The sequence below is a fragment of the Rana temporaria genome, chromosome 3 (genome assembly GCF_905171775.1).
Source record: "Rana temporaria chromosome 3, aRanTem1.1, whole genome shotgun sequence".
In the NCBI taxonomy this organism is placed as follows: Eukaryota; Metazoa; Chordata; class Amphibia; order Anura; family Ranidae; genus Rana; species Rana temporaria.
In genome coordinates this window covers 262,602,051-262,629,639 of record NC_053491.1, presented here as the reverse complement: position 1 = coordinate 262,629,639, position 27,589 = coordinate 262,602,051, and the positions used below count along the sequence as shown (strand labels likewise).

The following is a 27,589-nucleotide window of genomic DNA, read 5'->3' as shown; positions in this document are numbered from 1 at the left end:
CATTAAAATATGAATATAACAATTTTTAACGACTAGGCTGATTTACTGAAGGAGTTGAACATTTTCACATAATGGGTAATATTCACTTCAATTATCCAATCAACTGCAGATTAAATAAGTAAACAGTAGTTTTCTTTTCACACATTGGATAACTGAAGCCAAAATACATGCAATTTATTGTGTGAGGATTCTCAACTGCTTTAGTAAATCTGCCTAAATTTGTTTTTAACTCTTAACACACACACACACACACACACACACACACACACACACACTGAAGTTTTACATTAAAGCAGAGTTCCACCCATAAAATTACCTTTATAAAAATGCTCAGCATTCTCCCTCAGCAACATTTTGAAAAAAGTTTTTTTTACTCCCTCCAATTGTTGCTATGGGGTCTCTTCTATTCTGCCACTTCCGTTCCACGGTGATTGATGCAATTTCCCTCTGCGCCTGTGCTCCTGGGAGATGTGCATCATCATTTCCCAGGAGTCGGTGGGCAGCGCCGAGAGCTAGCATTGCGTTAGAAGATGCGCCCTGTGTATACAGCACACGCGCGAGATCAGGAGATGCATGCTGGGGTATCCAGCATCACCATACTAAATTCTGGGTGGAACTCCACTTTAAAGGCATATAGCAGGTGAAAAATCATCAAAACCACCATTTTTTTTTTTTTTTTAAGTGTACAACTTTGCTAAATGTTTTAAAACGTTATGTAATTTTGTACAACTGTATAATGTAACAGACAAAAAGGTATTTCTTGATGTCATGGATGTGGGGGGGGGGGGGGGGGGGGAGTGCTGATGGAGACAGGAGGTCAGACAATGTGGAGGTACTGCCATCTGTTGTCCATCCTCAGAAATCGATAAGCACATTGGCCAAATATCACAATAACCCCAATTTTTTTTTCTAATCTGCAGACACAAGGTAGTGGCTGTAAACATGAAGACAACCCCATATCTGAACCGCCACCACTCAGATATTACAGGAGTGAGGGAAACCTTTTTTCTGATGATCCAATCAGAACACTGGATGCACCCATAATACCCCCATTTGTAAGCATACTAGGGTTTCCTAAAATAATTCTCCACTCTACTTGTATGCTGTTATCTGCTGTGGGTCACTAACTAAAACATTTCAGTGAAAAAGGGAGGACTTTTTCATAAGTCATGCAGGTTTCACATGGACAAAACAGGGAATGTCATGGTGGTAAATGACTGACTAAATGTTGTAAAACATATTACTCATGTTACCCTTGGACTGTAAATGATAAAGTTATAAAGCTTTGGTTGGAATATATCTGGAGATCTAGCACTGTTTTGAATGTAATTAGGTATTTCTATATACGTTTCGGATTCCTCACTTATTGACTATATGTAGTCATAAAATTAAATATTGTCTGAAAATAAATGAAAGCAGATGGCAATGACACATTTCAAAGTAGAGTGCTTACTTAAAAAATGCACTAGCTATACAACCGATTTTCAAAAGCCAAAAGTTGCACTCACCAAAGAACACCAAGCCTTTTATCAGCTGCGGTAGCGTCTGGAGCAGAGTAACTCTTCAGTTTCATAGTATACCTGAAAGATTAATCACGTTTTAAGGATACTTGCTCTTTATAAGGATTTCTATTAATCTATGAGTTCTTGTCTATAATAATGTTTTATATATATCAATTAATAAGCTTTGCTACAAGTACAAAACCAAGAACAATGAACATCAGGCTAGCATTATACCATTTATAATAGCTTGAATTGATTAAAATTAGGGCTGTTACTGATTAAAATGTTTGTGTTCGATTAATTGATTTTTTTTTTTAATCGATTGACTAATTTCGATTAATTATAACGCACATACAGATCCAACTACTTTTAGCTGATCTCCTTGCAACTCTGCATTAGTCAGTGGTAAATGTGGTATACACTATATACAATCACCCGACACTAGTGTAAACATGGCTGGAATAGTGAACTTTTAATACAACAAAAAAATACACGAAGAGTCTATAATCAATAAAATGAAACCACCTGAAGCATCATTGTATGCCTGTGCATATAATGCTTCAAGTGAGATGAAAGGGTAAAAAAAAACAAAAAAAAAAACACGTTTGTTACGTATAAGGCAGTCTCAAAAAAACTGTTCACACTATGCACATCATTATACATACTTAATGAGTTCCACGGTTTCTGAATACATAGGAAATGGAGATTTTGCTTCTTGGACACTCTTCTCCAGTGCATTCCCACATTCAATAAAAGAGACCACTGCATCCAGGTAGTATACCGCTTTTTCAAATCTATCCGACTAGAGAAAAAAAGAGAAGTTTAGACTTAGGAAATGTACAGATATATTTTTATTTATTTTAGTTCGTACCAATCTGTCATATGTACAAAAATCCACCACACCCCCACCCCCATGTTTCTTGTTCAAAGTAGAAGATGCTGTAGGTCAACCAAGGGGAACTCATACTACTACTACAAGCATGCCTTCGTTTTGTAGCAAAGCAGTACTGAGATAATTGTTATAAAACAGAGATGGGTGGGACAGGTGTCCCCAAGCGACTCCAAGTAAAGAAGCATGGTGGGTAAAAAAATCCCATTTCCTTTCTCGTTCATTGCCAAAAGAATTTTCACTTTTTTTGGAGGAGATTTCATGAAAATTTTGAGCTTAAATGTAGACATTTGAGGCTTTGAGATTCAAGATGTGACAGATGCCCCCTCTGAGTTTGGAACCGCAAACAGGCTGAAGTAAAACCCATGAAACTATCTTGCTACAGAAATCCTGCCACAGCACCTTCAAGCCAAGGAAGATTTATCTGACGATTTGGTTGACTTTGTGCTCCAGACCTTGCAGGATGACTGGGAGTCTCACCCCCTCCAAAAGGGGGTGAGACCTCCTAGGCTGTACCTTAAAGAGGTTGTAAAGGTTAGTTTATTTTATAAATAGGTTCCTTTAAACTAGTGCATTGTTGGTTCACTTACCCTTTCCTTCGATTTCCCTTCGTCTGGATTTCTCACTTCCTGTTCTTCCTCAGTATGCTTGCCCCCATCATCAGGCCTTTCTCGCTGGGGGTTAGTCAGCATGCTCGCCCCCTCCCTTGGGACTACATCCCTGTGGGGAGACTATGTATTCACAGCGGCTCCCTGCAGGGATGTAGTCCCAAGGGAGGGGGTGAGCACGCTGACTAACCCCCAGCGAGAAAGGCTCGTATGATGGGGAAAGCTTACCGAGGAGGAACAGGAAGTGAAAAATTAAGACAAAGGAAAAAAAAGAAAAGGGAAAAATCGAAGGAAAAGGTAAGTGAACCAACAATGCACTAGCTTAAAGGAACCTATTTAGAAAATAAAAATGAACCTTTAAAACCCCTTAAAGCCTCTTTGAGAAAGCAGTGCACCATTGGCCACAAGGTGTATCATTGATAATGGTATCCAGAGTGGATTCGAAGAGGCATTGTTCCTCAAAGAGGCCATGCAGCACAGGCGCTTTGTTAGACGTGTGTTCTACAGTTTAACAATTTAAACAAATTGAACTACACAAGTGTACCGACAAGAGATCATGTAGGAAAGGAGTCAGGGAACATGTGTGGATGTGGTCCTCCTGTGCTGCCATCCTGCATGGGGAATGCCTCTTTGCTGGATTATAGGGGAATGCCTCTTTGCTGGATTATAGAGGAATGCCTCTTAGCTGGCTTGGATTGAAATGGGTATGTGAAGGAAGGAGTGGGAGGGAATTAAATGGGTATGTAAAGGAAGGTATGGTGAAAATGTTAACACCCCCCTTTTTCTTTTACATGCCCACTGCAGGTAAAGGAAGGAGAGGTAAAATGGGTAGGTGTGTGCGTGTTAGTGTTACAATTTTTACTTCACCTTCCTTTACATATCCATTTCATGCTGACCACTTGTTCCTTCACATGGCCATTTCATCCCCCTTTCCCTCCCCAATGGAGTGCTATATACATATGTACACAGTATATGAGTGTATAGTTATGTTCCTTATAAATTAACCACTTCAATACAGGACACTTTCACCCCCTTCCTGCCAAGGCCAAATTTTCAGCTTTCAGCGTAGTCGCACTTTGAATGACAATAGAGCGCTCATGCAACACTGTACTCATATGACATTTTTCACACAAATAGAGCTTTCTTTTAGGGGTATTTAATCAATAAAACAAAGAATGGAAATTCTGGAGAAAAAAACCCCCCCAAAAAAAACAAACATGTTTTTCTTCGTTGTTATAAAATTTTAAAAGAAAATAAATAAAAAAAACTTTCTTCACAACTTTAGGCCAAAATGTATACTACTGCATTTCTTTGGTGAAAATAACCCATATCAGTCTATATGATGGGCGCATTTGGTGCATCCTCCAGATCCTTAGAGGGAGAAAACCACTTCTCAACAAAATCCTCCTCAAACTGGCACAAGGACACTAGGTGTTTAGGGGGAACAACCCAATTTCTAACTGTGAACCACATCATTTTTCTATTGGGTTCAAGTTTGCCTCGGATCCAATTTGTTGTAAAGAAGTCACAAAGTGCTTTAGATGGGAGTACCGCCACTGATTAGCTCTATAGCTTCACTTTTATGCCTTATTTGCTGCATAGATCCGATTTTCCCTTTATTCTGTATATCTCCGATCGGATATCCAAAAAGTGCCCTTTTACCCGGTTAAAAAAAAGTTGGTCTCTGATAATGCTATTAATGATGAATTGTATTCCCATCTTTCTTGCCTGTGAAATAAATCCCAAACTTTGAAAGCATTTCTAGTTAAATCATGTGCATCTATATCTAATGTTCTGTATTTTGGTGGTGTTATTCATATATTCTTACTTAACAGTGTTTTTCTTATTGTATTTTCCAACTCAATCCATCTTACTTCACTCTGTGTTAGTCCAATGCCATCATTCGTGCTATTACGGAGTTATAATATATCTTCTTATATCAGGTAATACAGCAGCACAACAAAAAGTAGCTTTTATTATTTGCATATGGCATTCCACTCTCCTTTCCAGATCTTCAACTTTTGTCAGAATATGGCCCAAGTTGTTACGCATCATTGACATTTCAGTTTTTAGAGAGTTCTCAAGTGCTGCAGACACTGCTGCCATCTCTACTTTCGTAGGTGCATTCAGTGACTGGTCCTCTTTATGTCCTTTGTCCGACCACTAGATCTTGAATTAATCTTGACTGATTAAGCGTGCTCATTTCCGGTGAAATTCTGTTTTGTCCTTTTTTACTTCCATCTGTTTTGCCTGCGTCCCTTGTTTTTCCCATTATCGGTTTTTCAGATCCACATTCTTGTGATGTATACTTTATTGATCCTGGGCTTGAGCTTACTTTAGGAGACTTTGCAGATGCCTCTCCCCTTGCTGATCTCCCCGTGTAGCCATAGTCTACATATTTATATTTTGTTTTGCTTTAAAATTTTCTCCTTCAAACAGTCCCTTTTACTTTGCTTCGGTTTATCGTATTTACATCGCAGCAACTCCGGCATTTCTCTGGGATCCACCGGCTACTGACTTTCGGCAACCTCTCTTCGTTTCTTTTACAGAGCTGCTAACAGGCCGCCTCCTCTGGCGTCCTGAGTGTAAAGATGGATTTTAGGGGCAGGCTGCATCTCGGGTGTTTCTGCGTCCTTTCGCCACACGCTTCCAGTTCAGTTTTGTGAAGCCAGACCTATGGCCGGGAGGAGGGTTGTCAGTGAGGCGGCCGAAGCTCCACCGCTACATAGTACGGATGGAGGCTCCCAACTAGACTTCTCTGGCCGTGCCATTCCTAGGCTCCTCCCCCTTCTCTACCGGCAACATGATTCTAAGCTGCATACATCAGCTGCATCAGTGGGTACTATGCAAGCAGCACTGGAACAATTAGAAGTTTTAGCTGAGAGCACCCAATGCAGCAGGACTGACTGTATTAAAGAGCAAAATTAGGTTACATTTTTTCCACAGCAGACTAAAGAAGGAATGTGCATTTTTTTAGGATGATTTTTTATTTTTTACCAGTTTCCAATCTCCCTGTAGGCAGCAGTGCAACCGCTAAAGCAGGGGTATCCAAACTTTTCAAACAAATGGCCACTTTATTGCCCTTCAGACTTTAGGAGGGCCGGATTGTGGCCAGCAGGGGGAGAAAATTGTCACGGGCCCAGCATCAGTGAGAACAAATATGGCCTCGGGGTTGGTGGGCAATAGGAGGAGGAATATTCCCTTTATTAGTAGGAGGAATAGTATTGGTATCGGTGGACGATATAGTGCCCCATTGTTGGTGTCAGTGGGAGGAATAGGGCCGGATAACGGCAAGCAAAGGGCCACATCTGGCCCTCGGGCCGCAGTTTGGAGACCCCTGCTCTAAAGGAAAGGTGAAAGATTATTTTTGGTTATGCACATAACAAATCCCTTTAAAATCTGTTGAGACAAGCAAAGCTAAATGGCACACGTTGGGGGACTCTAGGAGCAATTGTGCCAATATTTTGCACATTACGGCACATTTAACGTGGTTGTAAACCACTGAAAAGAAAAATGAATAAACCATATCCTTTATAAAATGTACTTCATCTGCATCTGTCACTTCTGACAGTTTTCTCCTACATCAACTCCCACGCATGCACACAGGTCACATGGTCTCGGCATAAAATCATACTTATACTATAGCATCAAGCTGCGCATGAGCGGTTTCGTGTACAATTAGAAAAGAAAATTGGGAGGAAGACCGTACAAAGAGTCTATGCTGTCATGAATAGGTTAACAGAACAATTTTTTTAACAATACAACTTTAAGTAAACAAGTAAAGCTTAGTGAACGTACCCTGTTAGAACTTATATTGTCTTTGGGAAGTCTTACCAAAGCATCTGCATTGTGCTTCAGTTTCTTTGCCTCCTGCAGGTAATGATCAGCTGAATGGTTTCTAGAAAAAACAAACAGCATGGCCTATTTAAATATGCAATACTTTATGTAATAATAAAATCAACAATCCTGAAACACTGGGAATGTAGCACATACAGATATAACAGCATCAGATGGAAAATGACTAAGAAACCATGAGTATTTATTTTCTCCTGATATACATAATACAAACTGTAGATGTCACCGTTTATAGTTTCTTCCAGAAAATTTTATTTATAGAAAAATTTGTTGACAAAATAACGGGTCACACTAAACACAGCTTTTGTGCCAAATAAACCCAAATACTGATCTATGTCTTACCGGTCTTCGAATGAAAGCTTGGCCCTTCGAGACTTGTTGTCAATCGGTGGTATGAAGGCTACAGCAGCAGTATTATTTGATGTTTTTTCCTGATAAAAAATAAATAAAATATATATAATTGCACTATAGAATGCTTAGTAGGCAAAGAGATTTTACATATTGTTTTAAATAAAGAAGTCGATGTGGTTAGCCTCTCAGTGCACTCCATGTTTAAAGGATCACTAAAGGAAATTTTTTTTTTTTTTGCTGAAATGACTGTTTACAGGGTAGAGAGACATAATAGTTAACCGATTCCTTTTAAAAACGATTAAAAATAGATAAAAAGCAATAATATAATGTTCCTCCTAGATGCAAAAACGAAACTGAAAGTAGTTTAGTCTTTGCATGTTATTTCAAGCCTCTGTGCTGGAGAGTGCCATAGAGAGTCATGGCTAGGAAAACGAAACTAAAGTCTCCCATGACTTTTTTCATACGGAGCCAGACAACCAGGAAGTGTCCACAACAGAGCAGAATTACAGCAACATCAGAGCAAAAACGAGCAATGAGGACATGAAACCAGGACTGCAATAAGGTAAAGGAAGCTATTTAGCTAAAAAAATAAATTCCTTTAGTGACCCTTTAAGTCAAGTGAACTAGCACCAGAGTGTCCCAGGACCTCTTGTGTCAATATGACAGATATGTTTTGAAACTTAAAGTGGAGGTTCACCTTATAAAAATTTTCTAACAGTACATCCAGCACCGTGCTGCATATAAAATGTCACTGACCTTTATTTTTTTTTTCCCCGTAGATATCGTTTAGCCGTAGAATTCACCGCGGCTTCCGGGTAGGGAATCCCGCGGGAGTGGGCGTTCCTATTGACATGCCAATCAATTGGCATGCTAAACGACGGCGCACACAGCGCGTCACGACTTCCGGAAGGAAGCTCGGGTCGGCTCTATTCTGCGCACTGGCGCCGAATAGACGAGCCGACCTTCTTTCGGGAAGTCGTGACGCGCTGTGTGCGCCGTCGTTTAGCATGCCAATTGATTGGCATGTCAATAGGAACGCCCACTCCCGCGGGATTCCCTACCCGGAAGCCGCGGTGAATTCTACGGCTAAACGATATCTACGGGGGGAAAAAAATAAAGGTCAGTGACATTTTATATGCAGCACGGTGCTGGATGTACTGTTAGAAAAAATTTATAGGGTGAACCTCCACTTTAAGGAGACTAAAGTCTGATGGAGCTCCTGAAGAGCTCAGCAATTTTCATGTCTCACCTTCAGTGATCAAAGTTAGCATACATGAGGCTCACACCCAGTCAGTAATCCCATCTAGGGACAATACCTGCACCACCTAAGCAAAACAACTGCCCATTGAATATGGTAAAATGCCTTTTTTGCAGTTAGGGAGTGTGGAAGGGTTAGACCTGTAAAAGGTTTAAAGTTATCCTCAGAACAAGGAGGGAATGGTAAATCTTGTAAAGGAAACTTTTGTTCTATCTAAGAGGGGAATTTCCTTCACGTTGGGAAATTTCTTATATAGTCCACTCTAAAAGCATCATTCCAGTATAACCACTTGAAGTTCAGTGAGGTACGTTGGTGGTCAGCAAATTGTAAAAGTTTGTAAACTTACTCCCCACACATTTACGTATTTTTAATTCTTATTAGAGAACATAAAAAGGTACAAAGTAAAAAAAAAAAAAATGTTGGCAGATAAACATTGAGAAAAAATGGTTCATATTTTACAACAAAGCCAAACTGGAACTGATCAGATTTACCTTGGGTTCTTTTGCACTGCTAGAACTTTTCCCTTCAGTCTTTTTTTGCTTTGCAGAAGAGCTGCTCTTAGTGCTGCTCTCCTTAGTGCTGCCACTGCTGCTAGATTTCATTGAGGATGACTGACTGGCTGATCTTTTCCGTTGCCCATGCTCTGTCTTGGTTTCCTTCGGCTGAGCAGGAGGAGCTGGAGATGGCAGAGGATCTTTCTCTTTTACTGGATTCTGCTTGGATGACCTGTACAAAAAAATAAATAAAACCATCACTTTTATGTATTATCCTATCCGGTCCTTTATCCCCTCTTCTGGATTCCAGAGTCTTCCCCCACCCACGGCACTCTCCACTCGTTCTTGCAGGTGCCCCCATAGAAAGCCATGTGTTATAGGAAAACTTGTGCAGGCATGTTCCTGAGCCGGGCTGTGTGTGCCCATTAACGCACAGTGCCGCTTAGACATGCCCCAGGCTCCCTCACAGGATTTGACTGAGAGCAGCAGGAGCATACGGCTCTCACTCCTGCTGTTCCCTCCTGCAAGACCAAAGGAAAAAGAGCTGCAGCCGAGACTAGATCGCCAACATGACTCAGCTGGGGGGCTAGGTTAGTGGGGAGTTTTTTTTACCGAAACCCACTATTGCCAACCCAAACTGATAGTTTAAAGTGGAGCTGGCATTTAAAGGATGAGTATTTTTTATCTCCCAGAAACTTGGGTGCACACAGAATTTGGTGCAGCACTACATAGTAACCAATCAGCGACCAACTTCAGCTTGTTACACCAAGCTTTGACAACAAAACCTAGAAACTGATTGGTTAATATGCACATCTGTACCAGACTGTGTGTGCATCAGTTTTAGTAAATCTCCCCCATAGTATTATTTGGTCTATGAACTGATATTTTCCATAAATTTGAATTGCATAAAAATAATTCATTAGTACAATTTAATAAAGGGCCCTTATGACATTTTAGTTGCTTAATAAAGGGCCCTTATGACATTTTAGTTGCACAGTATGCTGGGTTCCCCAATAAAAAAATTAAAAAAACTAGCATTGCCATTTTGCTTGCCAACTAAAGTTATATATGGTCCCATACCTATAAGACCAAAATAGCCGTGAATAAAATATGCAAGAATTTAGATCATTATGTTTCGGTATAGGCCTGTCAATGCCTTTTTTTTTTTTTTATCAAGGGAGATAGATAGATAGATATATATATAGATATATATATAGATATATATATATATATATATATATATATATATACCTTGATAAAAAAAATTAAGGCATTGACAGGCCTATACCGAAACATAAATACAAGTAGATTCCTCCGTAATGCATAAAAATGCCCTTTGACTGCCTGGGGCTGGAAAAGTGGTATGATTCTCTGGCTTTTCATTTGCAGATGTGTTAGGGCATATGTGGCCAAAAGTATTTTGTTCATTCTTCCCAGTCTCCTTTTTTTAGTTCAATGTATGCAATGGGCTTATGACTCTTTAATCTAATGCCACAAAAGTCTTGTGTGCCACTGGGGTGCAGAATTGTTTCAGGTTTTAGAATGGCCAGATGAACACGCTGGTGTCCTGGGTGTGTCAACCTAGGGAAAGTACCAAAAAGGTAAAGTAGGGGGCTCTATGCACAGTACATAAACATGAGTAAAAATGTCTTGCATGTAAAACTAATCCAGCATGTTAAGACAAATCTGATAATGACAATCACCAACAACATACCAAATTAAAAATATCATGACTTACTCTCTGCTGGATGTTTTGTGGCTTGATGCTTTTTCCTCCACCTTTGGTTTCTTGCTTTCATTCCCTCTGGAATCGTCGTCATTCTGTGGGGAAAAAAATACGTAAAAAAGGAAACCGTGTCAAAAAGGAAACAAACAAGATGTGTCCCGACTATTTCGTTCCCAATGACACAATGTCAAATAAGATTTTAGCACGACAGGAAGTCAGTGAACTCTCCAACAGTAACACAGGGGAAAAAAAAAAAAAAAAACGGACTGTAAGCCTTCTCCGTTCTACAAAAAGATGTGATTGTATTGCATCTGTGCTGGAGACATAATATATGATTATTATCACTTCAATGTCACTCAATAGGAGCTGACTGTATATTGTCCGAACTGTGAGAAATAGCACCATATGTTTTCTTGTTCAATTCATCACCCTCCATTTCCAGGTTGTTATACAATATGGAGTGCACTAGGTTTAATAAAGCTTGAATCTTTGAGAGAGCTCCCCTTATGTTTTGCCCTGGTGACACCCTACAAGAAGTGAGGAAAAAGTCGCCACAAAAAAAATTGAAGTTGTTTTCAAAGATGGGGTCAGGACGGAACGGCATACCACAGAGTGGCAATGTCTAAAAAAGCGACAATTTTAGATAAGAGCTTACAACTTAATTTTTACTCTCACCTAAATCAACCCAATTAAGTCTCCTAAGCATGCCCTCACTTTCATACTCGTATCCGCTAGAATCACCATAGCTAGAAGTTTGAGGTCCGCTGCCATTAAATTTGACCAATTTAAGCACAAAGTTTCCTGGCTCATGGTCAACGAAAGGCAGTCTTAAAAGACAAAATATTTTATTTTTATTTTTTAAAAGTCCATGGATCAGGTACTTGACTGGTGACCCACGCCACGGGCAGCTCCAGTCTGATGGGCCTTTGGGTGGCATGGACCTGAGCTTGGGGTCTTTCTCTAAAGCCACCACCCCCCTTTGTCGAAATATGTGCTCAAAAAAGGTATTGTCCATGCACTACCAAGTACGTGGAGCAACATTGGTTATTACGCGACTACTAGGATGTTACGAGCTGAGAGTACACTTGTAGTTTCTTTGTTAGATATTGTTACAGTTTTAAAGGATAAGTTCACCTTTGTACAAACATAGCATTAATGTACTTTTTTTTTGCAAAAATATCAAAGCTTTCCATTAAATCTACAGACACTTAGTTCACTTGTCCTCAATGTTTCCAAACGTATGCATTCGTTTTGCCTTAGTTCCTGGTCAGACTTAAGGTCATGACACAGGAAGGAGTTTACCAGCTGACCTCATTAGCACACACCCTGCATCACCACTCCCCCCCTCCACCCCACCCCAGTGCTGTTAATGTTAACGGCACACCAGACAGAGAAGCAAACACGCATTTTGCCATGTGAAAAAAACACGAGTAGCAAATGCTGCAAAGTAAACGCACAGTAAAAAAAAACACGCAACCCACAAAATGTCATAGGGTCCCATAAGCCACATGTAGTGCAGCCAATTAAAATCAACAAGGCTGCCCTATGCGTGTCAAAGGAAAAACGAGCCACAAAATATGAGCTCCCACTATGCTAGATGTGACTGGGGTCTGAAAGTGAAATTGATGCGTTAACACAAGAACAACAACGAGGCTCCATTCACATCTGAAATGCAAGGAAACAAAGAAATATGCTACCCCAATAATCACATTTAAAAACGCACCAAGCTCCGCTCTAAAAGAAAAAAAAAAAAGTCTGGAAGCTTGTGTGTATGGCAGCCCATTTAGGTAGATTGGCTGTACTGTGTGTGATGATTAAAAATGCTCCAAAACACCTTCCCACCTCGCAAAAAAAATAAATACAGGTGGGAATGCGAGTTCCTGCTATGCAGAGATGCGAGTGGTGTTTGATAGCTGAGTGCTTGTCCACTCCCTCCTATGTACTTGTATAAAGATGGCCATACACTATGCAATCTGATTGTATAGTTAGTGAGAAGGGTAATCACTAATTGGTTTCCTTTTTTTTTTTTTAAACTGCAGCTGGGAATGGGTGGGTAGGTAGGAGGGTGGATGATGCAGTGAATGAATGAATGAATGAATGAATGAATGAAAAAACTTATATAGCGCGGCACATGCGAACTGAATCGCCTCTGGGCGCTTGTTGTTTGTGTCTCATGCCTTCAGAAAAGCAGGGTCTTGATCTGCCTTCTGAAAGACAGGTGGTTTTGCTCCAACCGAATGCTGGTTGGTAAAGCATTCCAAAGCCTGGGGCCCTGGAAAGCAAACCTTCTTTCTCCTTTGGACTTGTATTTGGTTTTAGGAACCTTGACCAGATTTTGGTCGGTGGATCGCAGAATGCGGTTGGAATTATGAGGTTTGATCTTGTCGCATAGATATCTAGGAGCCTTCCCATGGATGCACTTATGTGTCAGGCAGAGTGCTTTAAATGCAATTCTGTCTTTTACTGGCAACCAGTGAAGGGATCTCAGTGAAGGTGAGATTGATTCCCAAGATTTTTTCCCAGTCACCAGTCTAGCGGCCGTATTCTGTACGACTTGAAGACGAGCGATTTGGTACTTGGGTAGCCCGAGGTAAAGGGCATTTGCATAGTCCAGTCTGGAATTCACGATTGTTCCCACCACGACTGCTATGTCTTCTTTGGGAATAAATGGAATAAGTCTGCGTAGTAGGCGCATCAAATGGTGCGCCCCGCTGACTACTGACCCTATTTGTGCGTCCATTGTCATGAAGGTGTCAAACGTGACTCCCAGGCTTTTGACTTTGGAGCTAGGGGCGATGATTTGTCCCAGGATGGGAGACGGTGTCCAGTTTGTTGTCGGTGGTTTCTTCCGACTGGCATCGAAGATAAAGAGTTCTGTTTTAGCACTATTGAGTTTGAGATAACTCTTAGTCATCCAGTTTTCTATTGAAGAGAGACATTTCTCTAATCTGAGATGATGATCCTTTTTATGGCAGATGCGAAAGTACAACTGCGTGTCGTCTGCATAAGAGTGATAAAGTAGTTCATGGCTACTGATAATATCAAAGAGAGGACGAAGATAGATATTAAACAGCACTGGTGATAGGGGGGATCCTTGGGGGACCCCACATGGCACCGTGCGTTTTTCTGATGTGAAGGATCCCAGTTTCACCGTTTGTGATCGGTTTCCAAGAAAAGAGGAGAACCATGGTAAGGCATCTTCTGAGACTCCGGCGACTTCTGTTAGTCGTCTCAGTAGCAATTTGTGGTCTACTGTGTCAAAAGCTGCGCTTAGGTCCAGCAGAACCAGGAGACAGGATTCTCCTTCGTCTGCGGCCTCGAGCGCATCGTCCCATATTTTCAGTAAGGCCGTTTCTGTCCCGTGGCCGGGACGGAACCCGGATTGAAATGGATCGAGTAGGTTGTGGGTGTCCAGATGCTGTTGCAGCTGATTTACCACCACTTTCTCCATTATCTTGGACAGAGCATTTAGACCTGTTATGGGACGGCGGTGAGTTGGGTCCATAGGATCCAAATTAGGTTTTTTCAAGATCGGCAGGATTGTGCCCTCTTTCAGCAGGGAAGGCACTATGCCTTCCTTAAATGACTGATTTATAAGCTGCGTGATCGGAGGCGCCAGGATGTCGGCACATTCCTTCAGTAGCTTGGTGGGAATGATGTCATTCGGTGCTGTGCTGTTGCGCAGCACACCAATGAATTTTTTTGTTGTATCGATGGAGATGGGTTCCAAAGTGAACTTAGTTGATTGTAGAGGCGTTCCGTCGTTGTTTTGATTGAAGACGGGGCTGAGTGGAGTATTGTTTTGCCGAATACTTACCCGAATTTTTTCAATTTTGTTGATGAAGAAATCCGATAGTTCATTGCAGAACTCTTGGGTGTCTGAAGTGGGGACTTCTAGACATCCCGGATTCATGGTCTGGGTGACCATCCGGAAGAGTTCGCGTGGGCGATTCATTGCGCTGTTAATCACCCTGGAGAAGTGAAGTTTTTTGGCTTCGAAAATTTCCTTGTGATAGCGCGTTGTTACTGCTTTGTAGAAGTTGAGGTGGTCTTCTGACGGACTTCTTTTCCAGGCGGCTTCCGCCCTTATGCGCTCTTGCTTCAATAGCGACAGCTGGTTATTGAACCAGCTGGACTTTTTTGCCCGGCTGCGGAGTTTGCGCTTTGGTGCTGCCAAGTCGGCTGACTGTAGCAGAGCTGCATTAATGGCATCCAAAGTATCTGAGGCTGCTAGCTGAGGAGGAATAGCCCCAATTCGGTTTCCCAGGGTAGATCTGAAGAGTTCCGAGTGGAGCTTCCTCTGAGATCTAGCCCAGTGTATTGTCCCTGGCTTGGGTACTTTCCTGACTAATGGAGTTCTGGGGATTATGAAGCTAATTGCATGGTGGTCTGTCCATGGCAAAGGTTCATTTCCCAAAATGTTTATTTTCAGATTTTGTCTGAAAATTAGGTCGAGTGTGTGACCTGAAGCATGCGTTGGTCCGCGTATAAGTTGTTGAAGTCCTAATCCTTCCAGGTGGTTAATGCAGGCATCCGCGATGGGATCCTGTGAGGAGTTAGCCCACAAGTTGAAATCCCCGAGCAGCAAAAGATGATTGCTGCTAAGGGAGTAGGTGGAAATGAACTCCGTTAATGCTGATATCAACTGCGATTTGGGCCCAGGGGGCCTATAGCAGAGGAGAATATGAACGGTCTCCTGAGAATGAGCTTGAAGTTGAAGCGTAAGGGTTTCCATAAAAGGTAGAGGATTTTGAAGGACCGGTTTAGTGATTGCAATATGCGACTTATGAATCACCGCCAGGCCTCCTCCCCTTTGCCCTATTCTATTTTCCGTTAAGATGCGATAGTTTGCTGGCACCAGTTCTCCGAGAATGGTGTTGCAATCGTCCGACAGCCAACTTTCCGTAATAAAGAGGCAGTCTAGATCGTATTGTAGTAAGAAATCATGGATTTCTGATCGGTGTTTAACTGCTGATCTAGTGTTAAGCAAAGCACATGATATGTGCTTGAGCTGTGGTGAATGATTGAAATTTTTGATGATCGATCGATGATCGAACCTCAAAAGTTGATCTGATTTTAAGGCTATTGTGGTGGCGGCAGGTAATGTAGTTGCGAATTGTCTCAGACCCCAAATGGTTTCTGCAGAGTATCGCAACTTAACCATTGTTGCCAGTCACCGAGGGCTGGAGTGCGGGCGTAGGGTGAGAGAGGATTCGAGAATCCTAGCTCAAGGAAAATAGGGTTATTATTTTTGGTCCAGAGGAAGGCAAAAAAACCCTGGGCAAGCTGGCCAATGTGCTGCGGCAGGGAAAAAAATTCCTTCCTGATCCCTGAAGGCGATCGGCTCAAAACCCTGGATCAAAAGACTGACGGCTTATGGAGGGGAAAAAAGGGGGGGGGATGCTGGGTGTCACTGCTGCTGGGGTATACCAAAATAATGGCCGCCAGGCAAAGCACAGGACCCGGGCTGGGGGGGGGGGCTGTCAGCTTGGTAAAAATGATATTTACCCAATGAATTTGCTGAACAGGGGGCCTCTGGGGGTGTGGGGGTGAATAACCAGAGCAAACTGTGCTTAGGAATTTAGTGTAGGGAGAAAAGAACGGCGCGCCGGTAGGCCGCGGCTGAAGCCGCGGACTTTCCTAAGGTGCGGCGGCCGCGAGAAGGAGCAGGCTGGCGCGGGGGTGCAAGAGCACCAAAAAACGCCGGAAATACACCCAGGGGGGGTGACTTGGGACTACCACAAAGCGGGTGGCCGTGCGGGCGATAGATGCCGGCAAGAAATAGTATAGAAAGCCGCAGTGTGGGGTCTGTGTGACGGCTGCCCTGATAAGGACGGCCGTCAGTGGATCCCCAAGATGACAGGCCCTGAGAGGCAGGGTCTTACCTGCGGAAGAGAGGAGTCCTCGTGGAGAGCGAGATGCTGGTTCCTGGGTCCAGGGAGCTTGTTTCCTGGAGCGTCTAGCCTAGCAGCTGCCTAGCCTCTGACTGCCAGGTCTGGGTGGAAGCAGGCTCGTATGCGGAAGGTCCGAAGCGCCCTACTCCACCGCTGACACTGACTGTGTGTGCGCAGTGTGTGCGCTAATGAGGTCAGCTGGTGAACTCCTTGTGTCTTGATCTATAGTCTGACCAGGAAGCAAGGCAAAACTAATGGATATGTTTGGAAACATTGATGAGGACAATTGAAGTAAGTGGATGTAGATTAATGGAAAGCGTTGATATTTTTACAAAAAAGTACATTGGATTAAAACCAGATTCCTGAAATTTGAGCAGGGCACATCTGCAGCGTTTTGTTATCTCTTTAAAGCCCTGTGTCCTGTAGCAGTTTCCTGCTCCACTTTAATGCTATATTGGTACATAAGGGAGCTAGAATAATAATAAAAAAAACAAAAACAAGGGTGACTTATCCTTTAATGCTTGGGAAAAATTTCATAAGCTGGCAACCAAGTGCCTCAGTGATCTTGAGAGATACCTCTCCAGTTAATGTGGGGCAGAGGGTTTTATACTTTCTGCCTCCCCTCTTCTGAATAATCATATAAACATATTCATTTTGTCAGCAAATGAGCACTTTGGAGTGTGTAAACGAAACATTACCTGAATATCTATGTTATTGTTTTAAAAAAACTAATAAAAACATTGAAACCGTAAAAAAACTGCAGTTTGATTGTACTGGACTGAGATAATGAATAACCTTTTAAAAAGGACTTGATACCATTGGAGACACTCTGCCAAGTTGAATATGACATGGTGAGAGCCTTCTTCTACAAAACACTTATGCGCCTTAGCAGGGTTCTCTGGACACACTGGGCAGACTGAAGGAAGAAAATCCTGGGAGTGTATTTTTATTTAGTCATGTAGAAGATTTTTCTTTTTAAGCTTAATTGGAAAACGTACTTTCCAGCAGTTAAGTTTAGCCACAAACCAGTATATTATATCTGTAGATGAAAACAAGAAGGCCTCTCCCACAGTTTCAGTGTCATAGCGCGACTAAGCTCCGTTTCAACACACCAGTAACCATGGACTTTGAAACAGTGAAAGTTAAGCAAATAGTTTTTATAGAACACAATTCACAGCGAGAAGAGGGCGGAGAAACATCTTTATTTACAGCTGGCTCGGTTCACACTAGCCAACTCTAAAGATTCAGGGCAGCGTTGGAGTCTGACTTTAATCAGAAGTTTACACGCTCTGAGGATTTTTGTTTATATCAAAACAAAATCAAGTGAAGATCACTGGCATCTGTGTAAAGCTGGCTACAGATGGTTCGAGGTTCTGGCCAAAATTTTAACCATGGCTGCATGTACACAAGTTGGTCGCTTAAAATTAGGTACAACCAGCCTGCCGGATTTTACAAGTGAGCATTACTAGCAGCTGTTATAGCTGCTAGCAATAATCACTGTTCTCCAGCAGGGACAGCTGCTCCCGCCTGGAAGAACACAATAGCTCCGCGGGAGAGATTTCCATTTCAACACTGTTGATGGGGGAACCAAGCAAATTTACCACAAACCTGTGGTTGCAGGAAAGAAATTCACTCCATCTATGGCTGCCAGCCTAAGCGTGATGTCTTGACCTCTACACTGCTCTTGCATCTCCCTCTCACATAGGAGAGAGGTGCATAAAAAGTGTCTATGAAACAATAAAAATCTCTAAAATAAACAAGAAGGTCGAAGGTCAAGCAAATTGAAATACTCATACCTTGAGAACAACAAGGGCACCGTGATCAGACATGCACCGTGACAAAGTTGAGGTTTATACAATTAAACCACCCTATTCTTTAAAAACCTAATAAAAGAAACCTGAAAAAGCACCTACTCCCAACAAAAATTTTACATGTTTTTTATTCACCATAAAATCATCTCCGTCTCGGAGTTCATAAACAGACACAGCTCTTCTGATTCTTGACCACAGGGATTATAGCGCCACCTAAGGTAGGAGGTTCTTCAGAAAGGGATTGCTTACATCTCTGAAACATTGTTTTTTTTCCCTTCTCTCTTTTCACCAGCGTCTGGCTTGGCGATCCTTTTTAATACTCTATTCTGTGTACTGAACGCCTGTATGCATTTCTGAACATCAGCTTATACGTTCTAAATGTAGCTCACTGTACTTCTATGAATGCATGTATTTTTGTTGGTGTGATTTCCACAGTAAACACCTTTGTAGCATTCTGCTTGATGTGATATGACATACTTTGATATTTGTACCTACTGTATAATTGTATGTATATGCCTGAAATCAATGTATTGCTAAAGCATTTTTGTTATGTGGTGTACTTACTCTACTATATATTTGAAGTTATTATTCTAACAAACTGAAACAGTTTAAATACCCTGAAAAAATATTTACTGTTGGTTTCTAAATGGTGTAGCAATAGTGGTTTGCAGATCTTGATTGCCAATTGAAAATCCCAAATACTCCCAGAGAGGCTTTTGGAGGACCGAAAGTAAAAAGTTCAGGTCCCGCAACGGGAAACACACAGGAGGCGCCACACGATGAACCCTTTTGATGAACATTTGTATCAAGAAATGCATGGCCAAGAGAACCCCCCCCCAAAAAAAGGCAGCAGGGGCAGAAACCTGCCTTTAATGGTACTCCGGGCAAAGTGTAATGCAAGGCTGCATTGGAGAAAGGCCAAAACCTGAACCACTGATAAAGAATGTGGATGGACACCCAGAGAGGTAGACTTGCGTGCATTCAATATTGTAGGGACTCAATGAACTTGACAACCCTGTTTCTCAAAACCGGGCTTTAATAGCTGTGCTGTCCAAGCCAGAGACAGTAAAGGGGGGTGGGCTCGACCAGACCCTGGTACAGGAGGTCTGCCCAAAGAGGTAGTCGCCAGGGAGCATCCATGACCAGCAGTGCCACATTGGCATACCACAGACAAGGCCAGTCTGGAGCTACCTGAAGGACTGGAATCCGGCATCTATCGTGCCCAAAGGGCGAGGGGGCAGCTTGAGAGGAGGAAAGGCATAAATTAAACAGATACTGGCCCCAGTGTCACCAGCACACTTCTTATATTAGCCGGGAGGGGGGGGGGGGATGGTTGGGTGATCCGGCACTCTCGTCACAAAACTTGGTACCTTACTGTTGAAGCGGAACACCAAAACATGCACATGTGGGATCCACCAGCATAGGCTAGGGGACCCCAGATCTAAAGGAACACATCTGGGGGACCACTCCCCATGAGCAATTGTCTGCCAACTGAGGTAATCTGCCTGTCAATTCTCAATGCCTGGGATGTGCACGACAGAGACAGAACCACCCACCGCAAAAAGTGTGATGCCTCCAGTGCCACTGCTGCACTGCTCATTCCACCTTGGTGGTTGACACAGGCTGCTACTGTGTTCTTATTCGATTGGCTTCTGACTGGGAGCCTCCGGAGAAGATTCGTCCTGTGCTCCAGACAGAGCCTGATCACTCGGAGTCCCAGGGCATCAACGGGTAGCCGTGCCTCCTCCAGAAAACTAGTGCCAATCTCCAACTCAGGACACTCCCACAGCCGGACAAGCTGGTATCCATCGTGACTACCATCAAGGGGTGCGCGAGGAGGACTTCCCCGCCTGTAGGGGAGGAGATCTGAGCTACTAGCCTTGTTGACTGGCCCAGACTAATCTGGTTGTCCAGGGAAGCGGGAGACTTGTCCAATGTCAACAGGATTTCCCTCTGCAGAACTTGTAGGGAATTAAGCATATGGGACCAATTGGTCCGCAAGATCTATGTACACCTGATCCACTTTTCAGGTGGACAAACTTTGCAACAGAACCTTGGCCCATTTAGTAAGCGTTTGGCACACCAGGAACGTAGACAATACATGCCACAACGCCAATCCTGCAATGGAAAACACAGAGCGGGAGATAGATACTGCTGAGTGGTCTGCAGGACCCCTTTGGCTCAAATATCCACAGAGACAGGTGACTGCTTCCTGCTTGCCTTTTGCCCAAACGCTTCCTCCAACCAGGAGACTCCAGGACTGCCAACAGAATGTATAGGGGGACGGAGGAACCTAAGAAACCGCGGCCTCCATAAAGGGATCAGGTGGGCACACGTGTGTCAGAGAAAATAGCAGCTATGCACTTCCCCATCCAGCTCCTACACAAGTCAATGGGGATCACTGGCAAGATGGTCACACCACGTGGCTACAAGAAAATGGCCGACATGCACATCCACAGCCAGCTCCCATACAAGTCAATGAAAAGGTCCATTGCAAAAAATGGCAAACCTTTCTGTCCACCCAAATATGGTCACTAGACTCCCACCATGCAGATGCCACAGGGAGAACTGAGAAAACCCTGCTTCTGCCCAGAAATGTCAGGAAAGTTGGTCCAAGCACCAGGGACTGGTAGGTAGGAGGAGGGGAGAGAGACTAGCCAAGTGGGACAAGAGGAAATACCAGGGGTCAGAGGGAAGTACTGCCGGCACAACACTGTGTCCAGGGAGGGAAAGGTTGCATCTATTTACTGGATCAGCCGAGCTTGCGGGTTAAGGCTCCCATGACAAACTCCTCCCACCGAAGTGGGGGGCCATCTGCCAGGGTAACACTGTGGCACGGACTCCAGCACCCAGTGATGCGTGTCCCTGCAAGATGTTTAACAAGCTTGCCACCTAGGTTCAAGATGGGGCCGTTACAGCCAACCCAGTGTGTAGCCAAAGGTCTGCGTGCACTCATTGGCCAGACTATGGTACCTACTAGATCTAGCCCATCGCCCAGCTGTTGATTTCTGCAGAAAAAAAGCCATGCAACCACATAGCTTGTAGGGGGGGGGGGGGTGTTTATACCAGCCAGAACTAAGGATGAGCTCAGGCGTGTTTGCAACTCCATGTGCCCGCGTTTGCCAGGAAGCTGGCACTTTGCACTGCTAATCACAGGCAGTGAGACAATTCCCGATTTGTGGCTGCACAGATCGGGAAATGTCTCACTACCTGTAATTAGCACTGCGGAGTAAGGAAAATTGGGAGGAAGCGCTGCGGAGTGTCAGCTTCCTGGTGAGCACGAACATGCCTGTGCTCATCCTTAGCTAGGACTGTCCATAGGAAGTGCTGTGTTCTTTCTCTGCCTAGTGTTCTACGTCTGTAGGTGGCGCTTTAAACCCTATGGTCAAGAATCAGAAGAGCTGTGTCCATCAATAAATGTAAGAGAAAATCTATTTTGGACAGATCAAATTAAAGCTGCGCATTATATTTGTAAAGCAAAAGGGAATTTACTTTTTTTTTCTTGCATACCATAAACATCAAAATTCAAATCCTAGGACTTGAAGTCCTCTTTAAAGTGGAAGTCCATGCTTTAAAAAAACAAAACGTAAACATACCTTTTCTGCATGCGATCGGACCCGATCTTCAGCGGCAATAGCTGTTCCCACACTGAGCTGTCAGCTACAGTTGCGCTGTGTGGGTGGGTGCAGAGGACACGTCCGTCAACGGAAGGCCCATAGTAACGCTATGGGCGACATCACTTCACATTAATTTCATAGCCGTTGTTGGATGTGTACTCAGACCTTCCACCACTGGAGATCGGGTCGGATCGAATGCAGAAAAGTTATGTTTACCGATTTTTACTTTACAGGGCTAGATAAGGTAGTGTTAGACTGTTGGTGGCTATAGATGCAGGGATTTTAGTTTTAGCATGGACTTTCACTTTAAAGACAACTGAAAGTGGAAACCAATACCTATGTTCAACTGTCTTGTAGATAATGTAACCTTTCTTCATACTTGAAGGAAAGATTTCCTACACATTAGCTAAGCTCCACTAAACTTAGACATGGACCAGGTGCCAGTGAAATGGTAGAGCCAGTAAGCGGTGTCCCCCTATTATATAGGTCCGTGGATACTTAAAAGGCAACTCCTTTCGTGCAAAGAAAAAAAGAAAGAAAAAATAATAATGGCAAATACAATTGGGACAAGTCATATTGTTATTAAAAATTACAGTTCATTTTTAATTTGCGGCCACAAATTTTATGAAACATAATTTCCTGCTTATGTTAGGCTGATTTTCCCAGAAGTCTGCACTAAGATACAAGTCAGATTTTAGGCACCCCCTGCAACAAAAATACATTTTTTTTGGTGAGGTACTCCCAATAGAAAAATCATATCTAAAGGGATGCAGACCCAGCAACTTTCCTCATAGCCATGCAGGTGCAGTAGATTGATAATTACGGAACCACTCACATTAGATTCACTTTCCCGCATGGACACAGACAAAACACACAGGGATTTCTTCAGAACAAAAAAAGGTATGACTATAAAACCAAGTTTGTTAAAAACCTTGTAATGTAGTACACAGATCACCCAGAGGGGAATGTTTTTCTTCTTTTTTTGACAAACAAAAGTGGAGTTACTCTTGAAATAAGCCTATGACTACACTGTCAATTACATATCTTTATCATATTAATTTCAATATGCAGCAAATGGGATGACTGCCAACAAGTGGGTAAAGCTCTCAGAAGCAAAGAGAATTGCACATGTAGCAATGGGATAGTTGCTTAAAAATTGAATAACTATTTTTGTCTTATCTGCTACTGTTTAGACGTACAAATTGATTACACCAACTTCCTACATGCTGAGGGTCTGCCTACCACGCAAACAGTTTAAGTGTTGAAATAAAGACAAACTGCTAAGAAAACTAGTGAGCCAATCACATGAGCAGGAAATGTTGACAGCGAGTTACATGTACGGTGTATAGAGCGCCTTATTGTCATCATGCTTAGACAGACGCCAATTTCAGAATTTCAATTTCAGAAAATAGTTGGTTGCAGACTGAAACTGAAAGGTAAAATTTTTTTATAACGTTACACAGTTGCTTGTGTAACAATCAAAGAAGCATACTAGGGCCGAAACTATTCGATTAATCGACAACTAATCGATTATGAAAATAATCGTTAGTTGCAGCCCTAAAGCATACCAAGTTTTTAACAAACGTAGAACAGAGCTTAAAAATAAATGATTTTCATACTGGTCTATAAAAAAAAAAAAAAAAAAAGTGGTAGCTATAATTTTAAGTTGCACAGACTATCTCACTATAGTGGACCTTTATTGGAGGTTAATTCCTATGCACAGTAGTAATATTCTCAGATGACATTTTGGGAATCACATAGTATTGGTATCGTACAAAAATGATAATCAAGCAAACAGAACATGGGACTTTTACAATCACCAACCTTGTGCTTCCTCTTTCCACTGGTAGATGTTTTCTCAGCCTGTTTCTGGGTTTCTTTTGGATGTTTTTCAGGGGCAGTCTTTTCAACCTTAATTGGTTCTGGTTCCTTAGCAGGTCTCCCGGGTATTCGCGTTAATAGGCTCAAGTCAATCTTTACAATAAGCGGGTATCTGTCCTCAGGTTCACTCAGAGGTGAAAGAAGCTCCTTCTCTTCCATAGGAGAGAACAATCGCTGTCGAAAAAAGGTATCATCCTCCTCAGTGGAGGGTTTGGCTGGAGGAGTCCTATTGCTCTCTGAATACTTGGGGGTTTGGGATGAAGGAGGAAGGCTTTCAATTTCATCTGAATCAGAGGATGAGGTATCAGTTTCAATAAATTCCTTGGATTTATTAGATGGTTTAGAGGTCTTGTACTTTTTCCTCTCAGTTGCCTGCCGGGGAGATGACTTGGGCTCTTTTTTTATATTGGGTTTTCGTAAACCCTTTGTGGCTGCCTTGTGTCTATTAGCAGGCAAATTGGTGGTTGTTTCTGCAGTGGTGACACTTTCCACTTTAAGTTCCCTTCTCGGTGCCTCAACGGGTTGTTTGTTTGGTTGTTTCTTTCCAAAACTTCTTCGCTGAGTTGCACTCTCGCTGTTCGCTGGAGACTTTTGTCTTCCTCTGCTCCCTTCAGAACCCTTTTGTGCAACCTTTGTTTCTCTGATTGGTGTAGAAGCATTGGACTCCTTTGGTCCACTTGGTTCTGTATAGCCAGTTCCAGTACCCTGCTCTTGAACCTCCTTTTTGTAACCTTGCGATGAAGGAATATTGCTTTCTACTGAAGATGCTGGAGACACTTTGTGTGGGTTCACTTTATTCAGCCAATTATCCAACTGCCACTTATTTGAAGGTGGATGTTCAGGCTTTAAATAGAAGACAAAAAAAAAAAGTTAAATAACGTTAAGCAATGTGACAATACATTAGAGAGTCACCCAGTCTTCCCAGATGGCACAGTAAACTGGCACTTAGCAAAAATGAATTCAAATACCTTCCAGGAAAGATGCAAAAAGGGAACCTCTCAGTAAACACCTAAGTAGAATGAATTTATAATGCATTAAGGCATTAATGCATTAAGGTGAAAAAACATGTACCTCTATAACCCCTTTAAATCTTTAAAGACAGAGTCACACCTAGGGCTGTTCTACAGCTCTAGACCTGTAAGGGATTTGTGCTTTAACCAGTACCCACAAGGTCTGCAAATGGCAATCGTGCATAGCCCAGTGCCAGGAGGTCACAGTCTAGGCTAGCCCGGTCCAGCCAAGACCTTCAAAGCAAGGCTGAGGAAACGCAAATCTATACAGCTTTTATATAGGGTGACGTAGTAAGGAATCTTAATTGAAGCTGATGGAAGAGGAAACCACAAATAAAAGACAATGATGAAAAGGCTAGCACAAACAAATAAAAAATTATTAGCCTTTTTCCAGCACAGCTGGAGAAAAAAACCTCCATATTCCTAGGAAACTAGCACCCAAAAAAAAAAAAAAGAACCGAGACATGATACATATAGGTGGGGTTTACTGGGCGCTGGCTTTTGAAGAGGCTTTCTGCACAACAGCTCTGTAAATTTATGATATATTGTCTAACAAAAACAATGCTCTTGACAGCCACAGTGAAAGAATCAGGGACCATGGCATACAGAACATGAAAGTCTAGTGCAGGGATATGCAATTAGCGGACCTCCCATCATGCCTCTGGGTGTCATGCTTGTGGCTGTCAGAATCTTACTATGCCCCATGGTACTTGCAGTTCTGCAACCGCTGAAGGTCCGCTAATTGCATATCCCTGCTATAGTGCATCAGCACATTTTGGGGAGGGGTATGTGTAGCCAAACGTGACCTGAATGACCCAGGTACTTTCATAGATATACTCAAAATAACACTCACTCAAACTTGATAGTTTGTAGCTATATACTGAATATTTACGTTCAACAGCAAAATGATTAAACGGAAGTTAATCCACAGACATAAAATTGATAATATGAATGCTGCAACTACTATGTAATGAAAGGAAAGTAATAAACTGAGATTAGATGTAAACGATTCATACACTTACCTCAGGTGATGCACTACGTGATGGTTCATTAGCCTCGCTGTCACTAGAGCTGCTCTCACTCTCTGAATCAGAGCCTGAGCTGCTCTCTGACCCACTGTGGCTACTGGAATCATCCCTTGAATTGTCAGCTCCTTCACTGTTATGCTGGGATGGATCCGAGTTACTAGTGAGGCACACAAATGAAAATACACAGATCTTGATGGGCAAGTTTTATTTAAGATTTTAGATTACATAATAAAGTAAGCGTTAAGATCCTAAATTCCACAATATATATGAAATAAAGAAACCGATCCTTCAAAGCATTTTGTGATATCCACGATAATTACAGTAAAATAATCTGCCTCATTGGAGAAGTTTATTGCTAAACAGCATTGCCAACTTCTGCCTGGGACACACCTGTTAGTGAAATAGGACCTCTACAGACTAACCACATTGCTAAATCATGTCATAATTAACAAAAGGTGCTTGGACTGGAAAGTGTAGCTTTTTTTCCCAAGCTAGGTGAACTCTCTCAGGCATGCAGTAAACAGAAAGATTAACATCTAAATCTACTCTTCCTAATCTAGGAGATAAAGCATACAGGTTGACATGTATTCAATAAATACACATATACAGGTGGTATAAGCATTACATGAAAAATGGCAACGATGAACCAACTAAATCTCCATTACGAAAAAATGCAGAGGTCAGTCAATTAAAATCATTTGTTAGCAATAAAGGTGTCCTTATTTGCACCAATCACAAATGAGTTTGAGGCAACTAACAGATTTCTATAGCGTTGGTTCAATTTGAACACAAAAATGTGAATGGCAGACTTTCGTATACAAATTCAATAGAAAATATTCAACCAAACTTACCTTCCTGGTGTGTTGGTTGGTACAGCCTTATCACAGTCCTGTAAAAAGAGCAAAAAAGTTTAGATGGCAGGTCACTACTACCAACCTAAAACCTCTAGGTGTCCCTTTGTTTTTCAGCGGAGCGGGTTGTGGTGCAAACCAGAGCATACCAACACCACTGAGTGAATAGAACTTAAAGTGGTTGCAAACTTCAGACATTAAACATAAAGCATATTCCTGTGTACTAAGAAAAAGAGCCGCTGCTCCAGGTGTATGTCGATAACCTGGAGGTGGAATATCTGAGTGCCAGCCCCGGCCCGCCTCCGTGGGAAACTTGTAAGAAAAGAAATGGCTGCACATCCTGGAATTGTGATTGCCTTTTATTGTTCAAAGTGATAACACCAAAGACACCAACACAAGGTCACGTAGACGCGTTTCACACAAACATCTTGTGCTTTATCCTTTGGTAATGATTAAGCACAAGATGTTTGTGTGAAACGCGTCTACGTGACCTTGTGTTGGTGTCTTTGGTGTTATCACTTTGAACAATAAAAGGCAATCAGAATTCCTGGATGTGCAGCCATTTCTTTTCTTACATATTCCTATGTACTTGTCTCATTCCAGAGAACCAAGTGTCCTTTCTGCTGCCTCGTTCCTCTGTTACCTGACACCAAGAGGTAAAAAGATGACAGGGAAGGGAGCTTCAGCACACAGCCTGTGATGGACAGCCGCAGCTCTGTTCCTGTGTGCTGCATGAAAGGGGGGGCGGGAGTTGGTCTCTTTTCACTGCATTGAGCTGTCAGAGCTCTCTCCTCACTGAACTCTGCAGAGTTTA

General features: G+C 42.4%; 1 protein-coding gene across 2 annotated transcripts in view; it reads right to left on the bottom strand.

Moving 5' to 3' along the window:
* Window positions 1-27,589, bottom strand: part of AFF4 (AF4/FMR2 family member 4) — a 139,155-nt gene that overhangs the window by 11,778 nt on the left and 99,788 nt on the right. For both annotated transcript variants that reach the window (XM_040344622.1, XM_040344623.1), the window contains 9 exons: window positions 26,776-26,813; window positions 25,919-26,081; window positions 23,830-24,729; window positions 10,696-10,778; window positions 8,955-9,189; window positions 7,197-7,285; window positions 6,798-6,897; window positions 2,168-2,304; window positions 1,509-1,580 (listed from right to left, as the gene is read on the bottom strand). In XM_040344622.1, coding sequence (XP_040200556.1) covers window positions 1,509-1,580; window positions 2,168-2,304; window positions 6,798-6,897; window positions 7,197-7,285; window positions 8,955-9,189; window positions 10,696-10,778; window positions 23,830-24,729; window positions 25,919-26,081; window positions 26,776-26,813 — 1,817 coding nt within the window. The remainder of the gene's footprint in view (window positions 1-1,508; window positions 1,581-2,167; window positions 2,305-6,797; window positions 6,898-7,196; window positions 7,286-8,954; window positions 9,190-10,695; window positions 10,779-23,829; window positions 24,730-25,918; window positions 26,082-26,775; window positions 26,814-27,589) is intronic.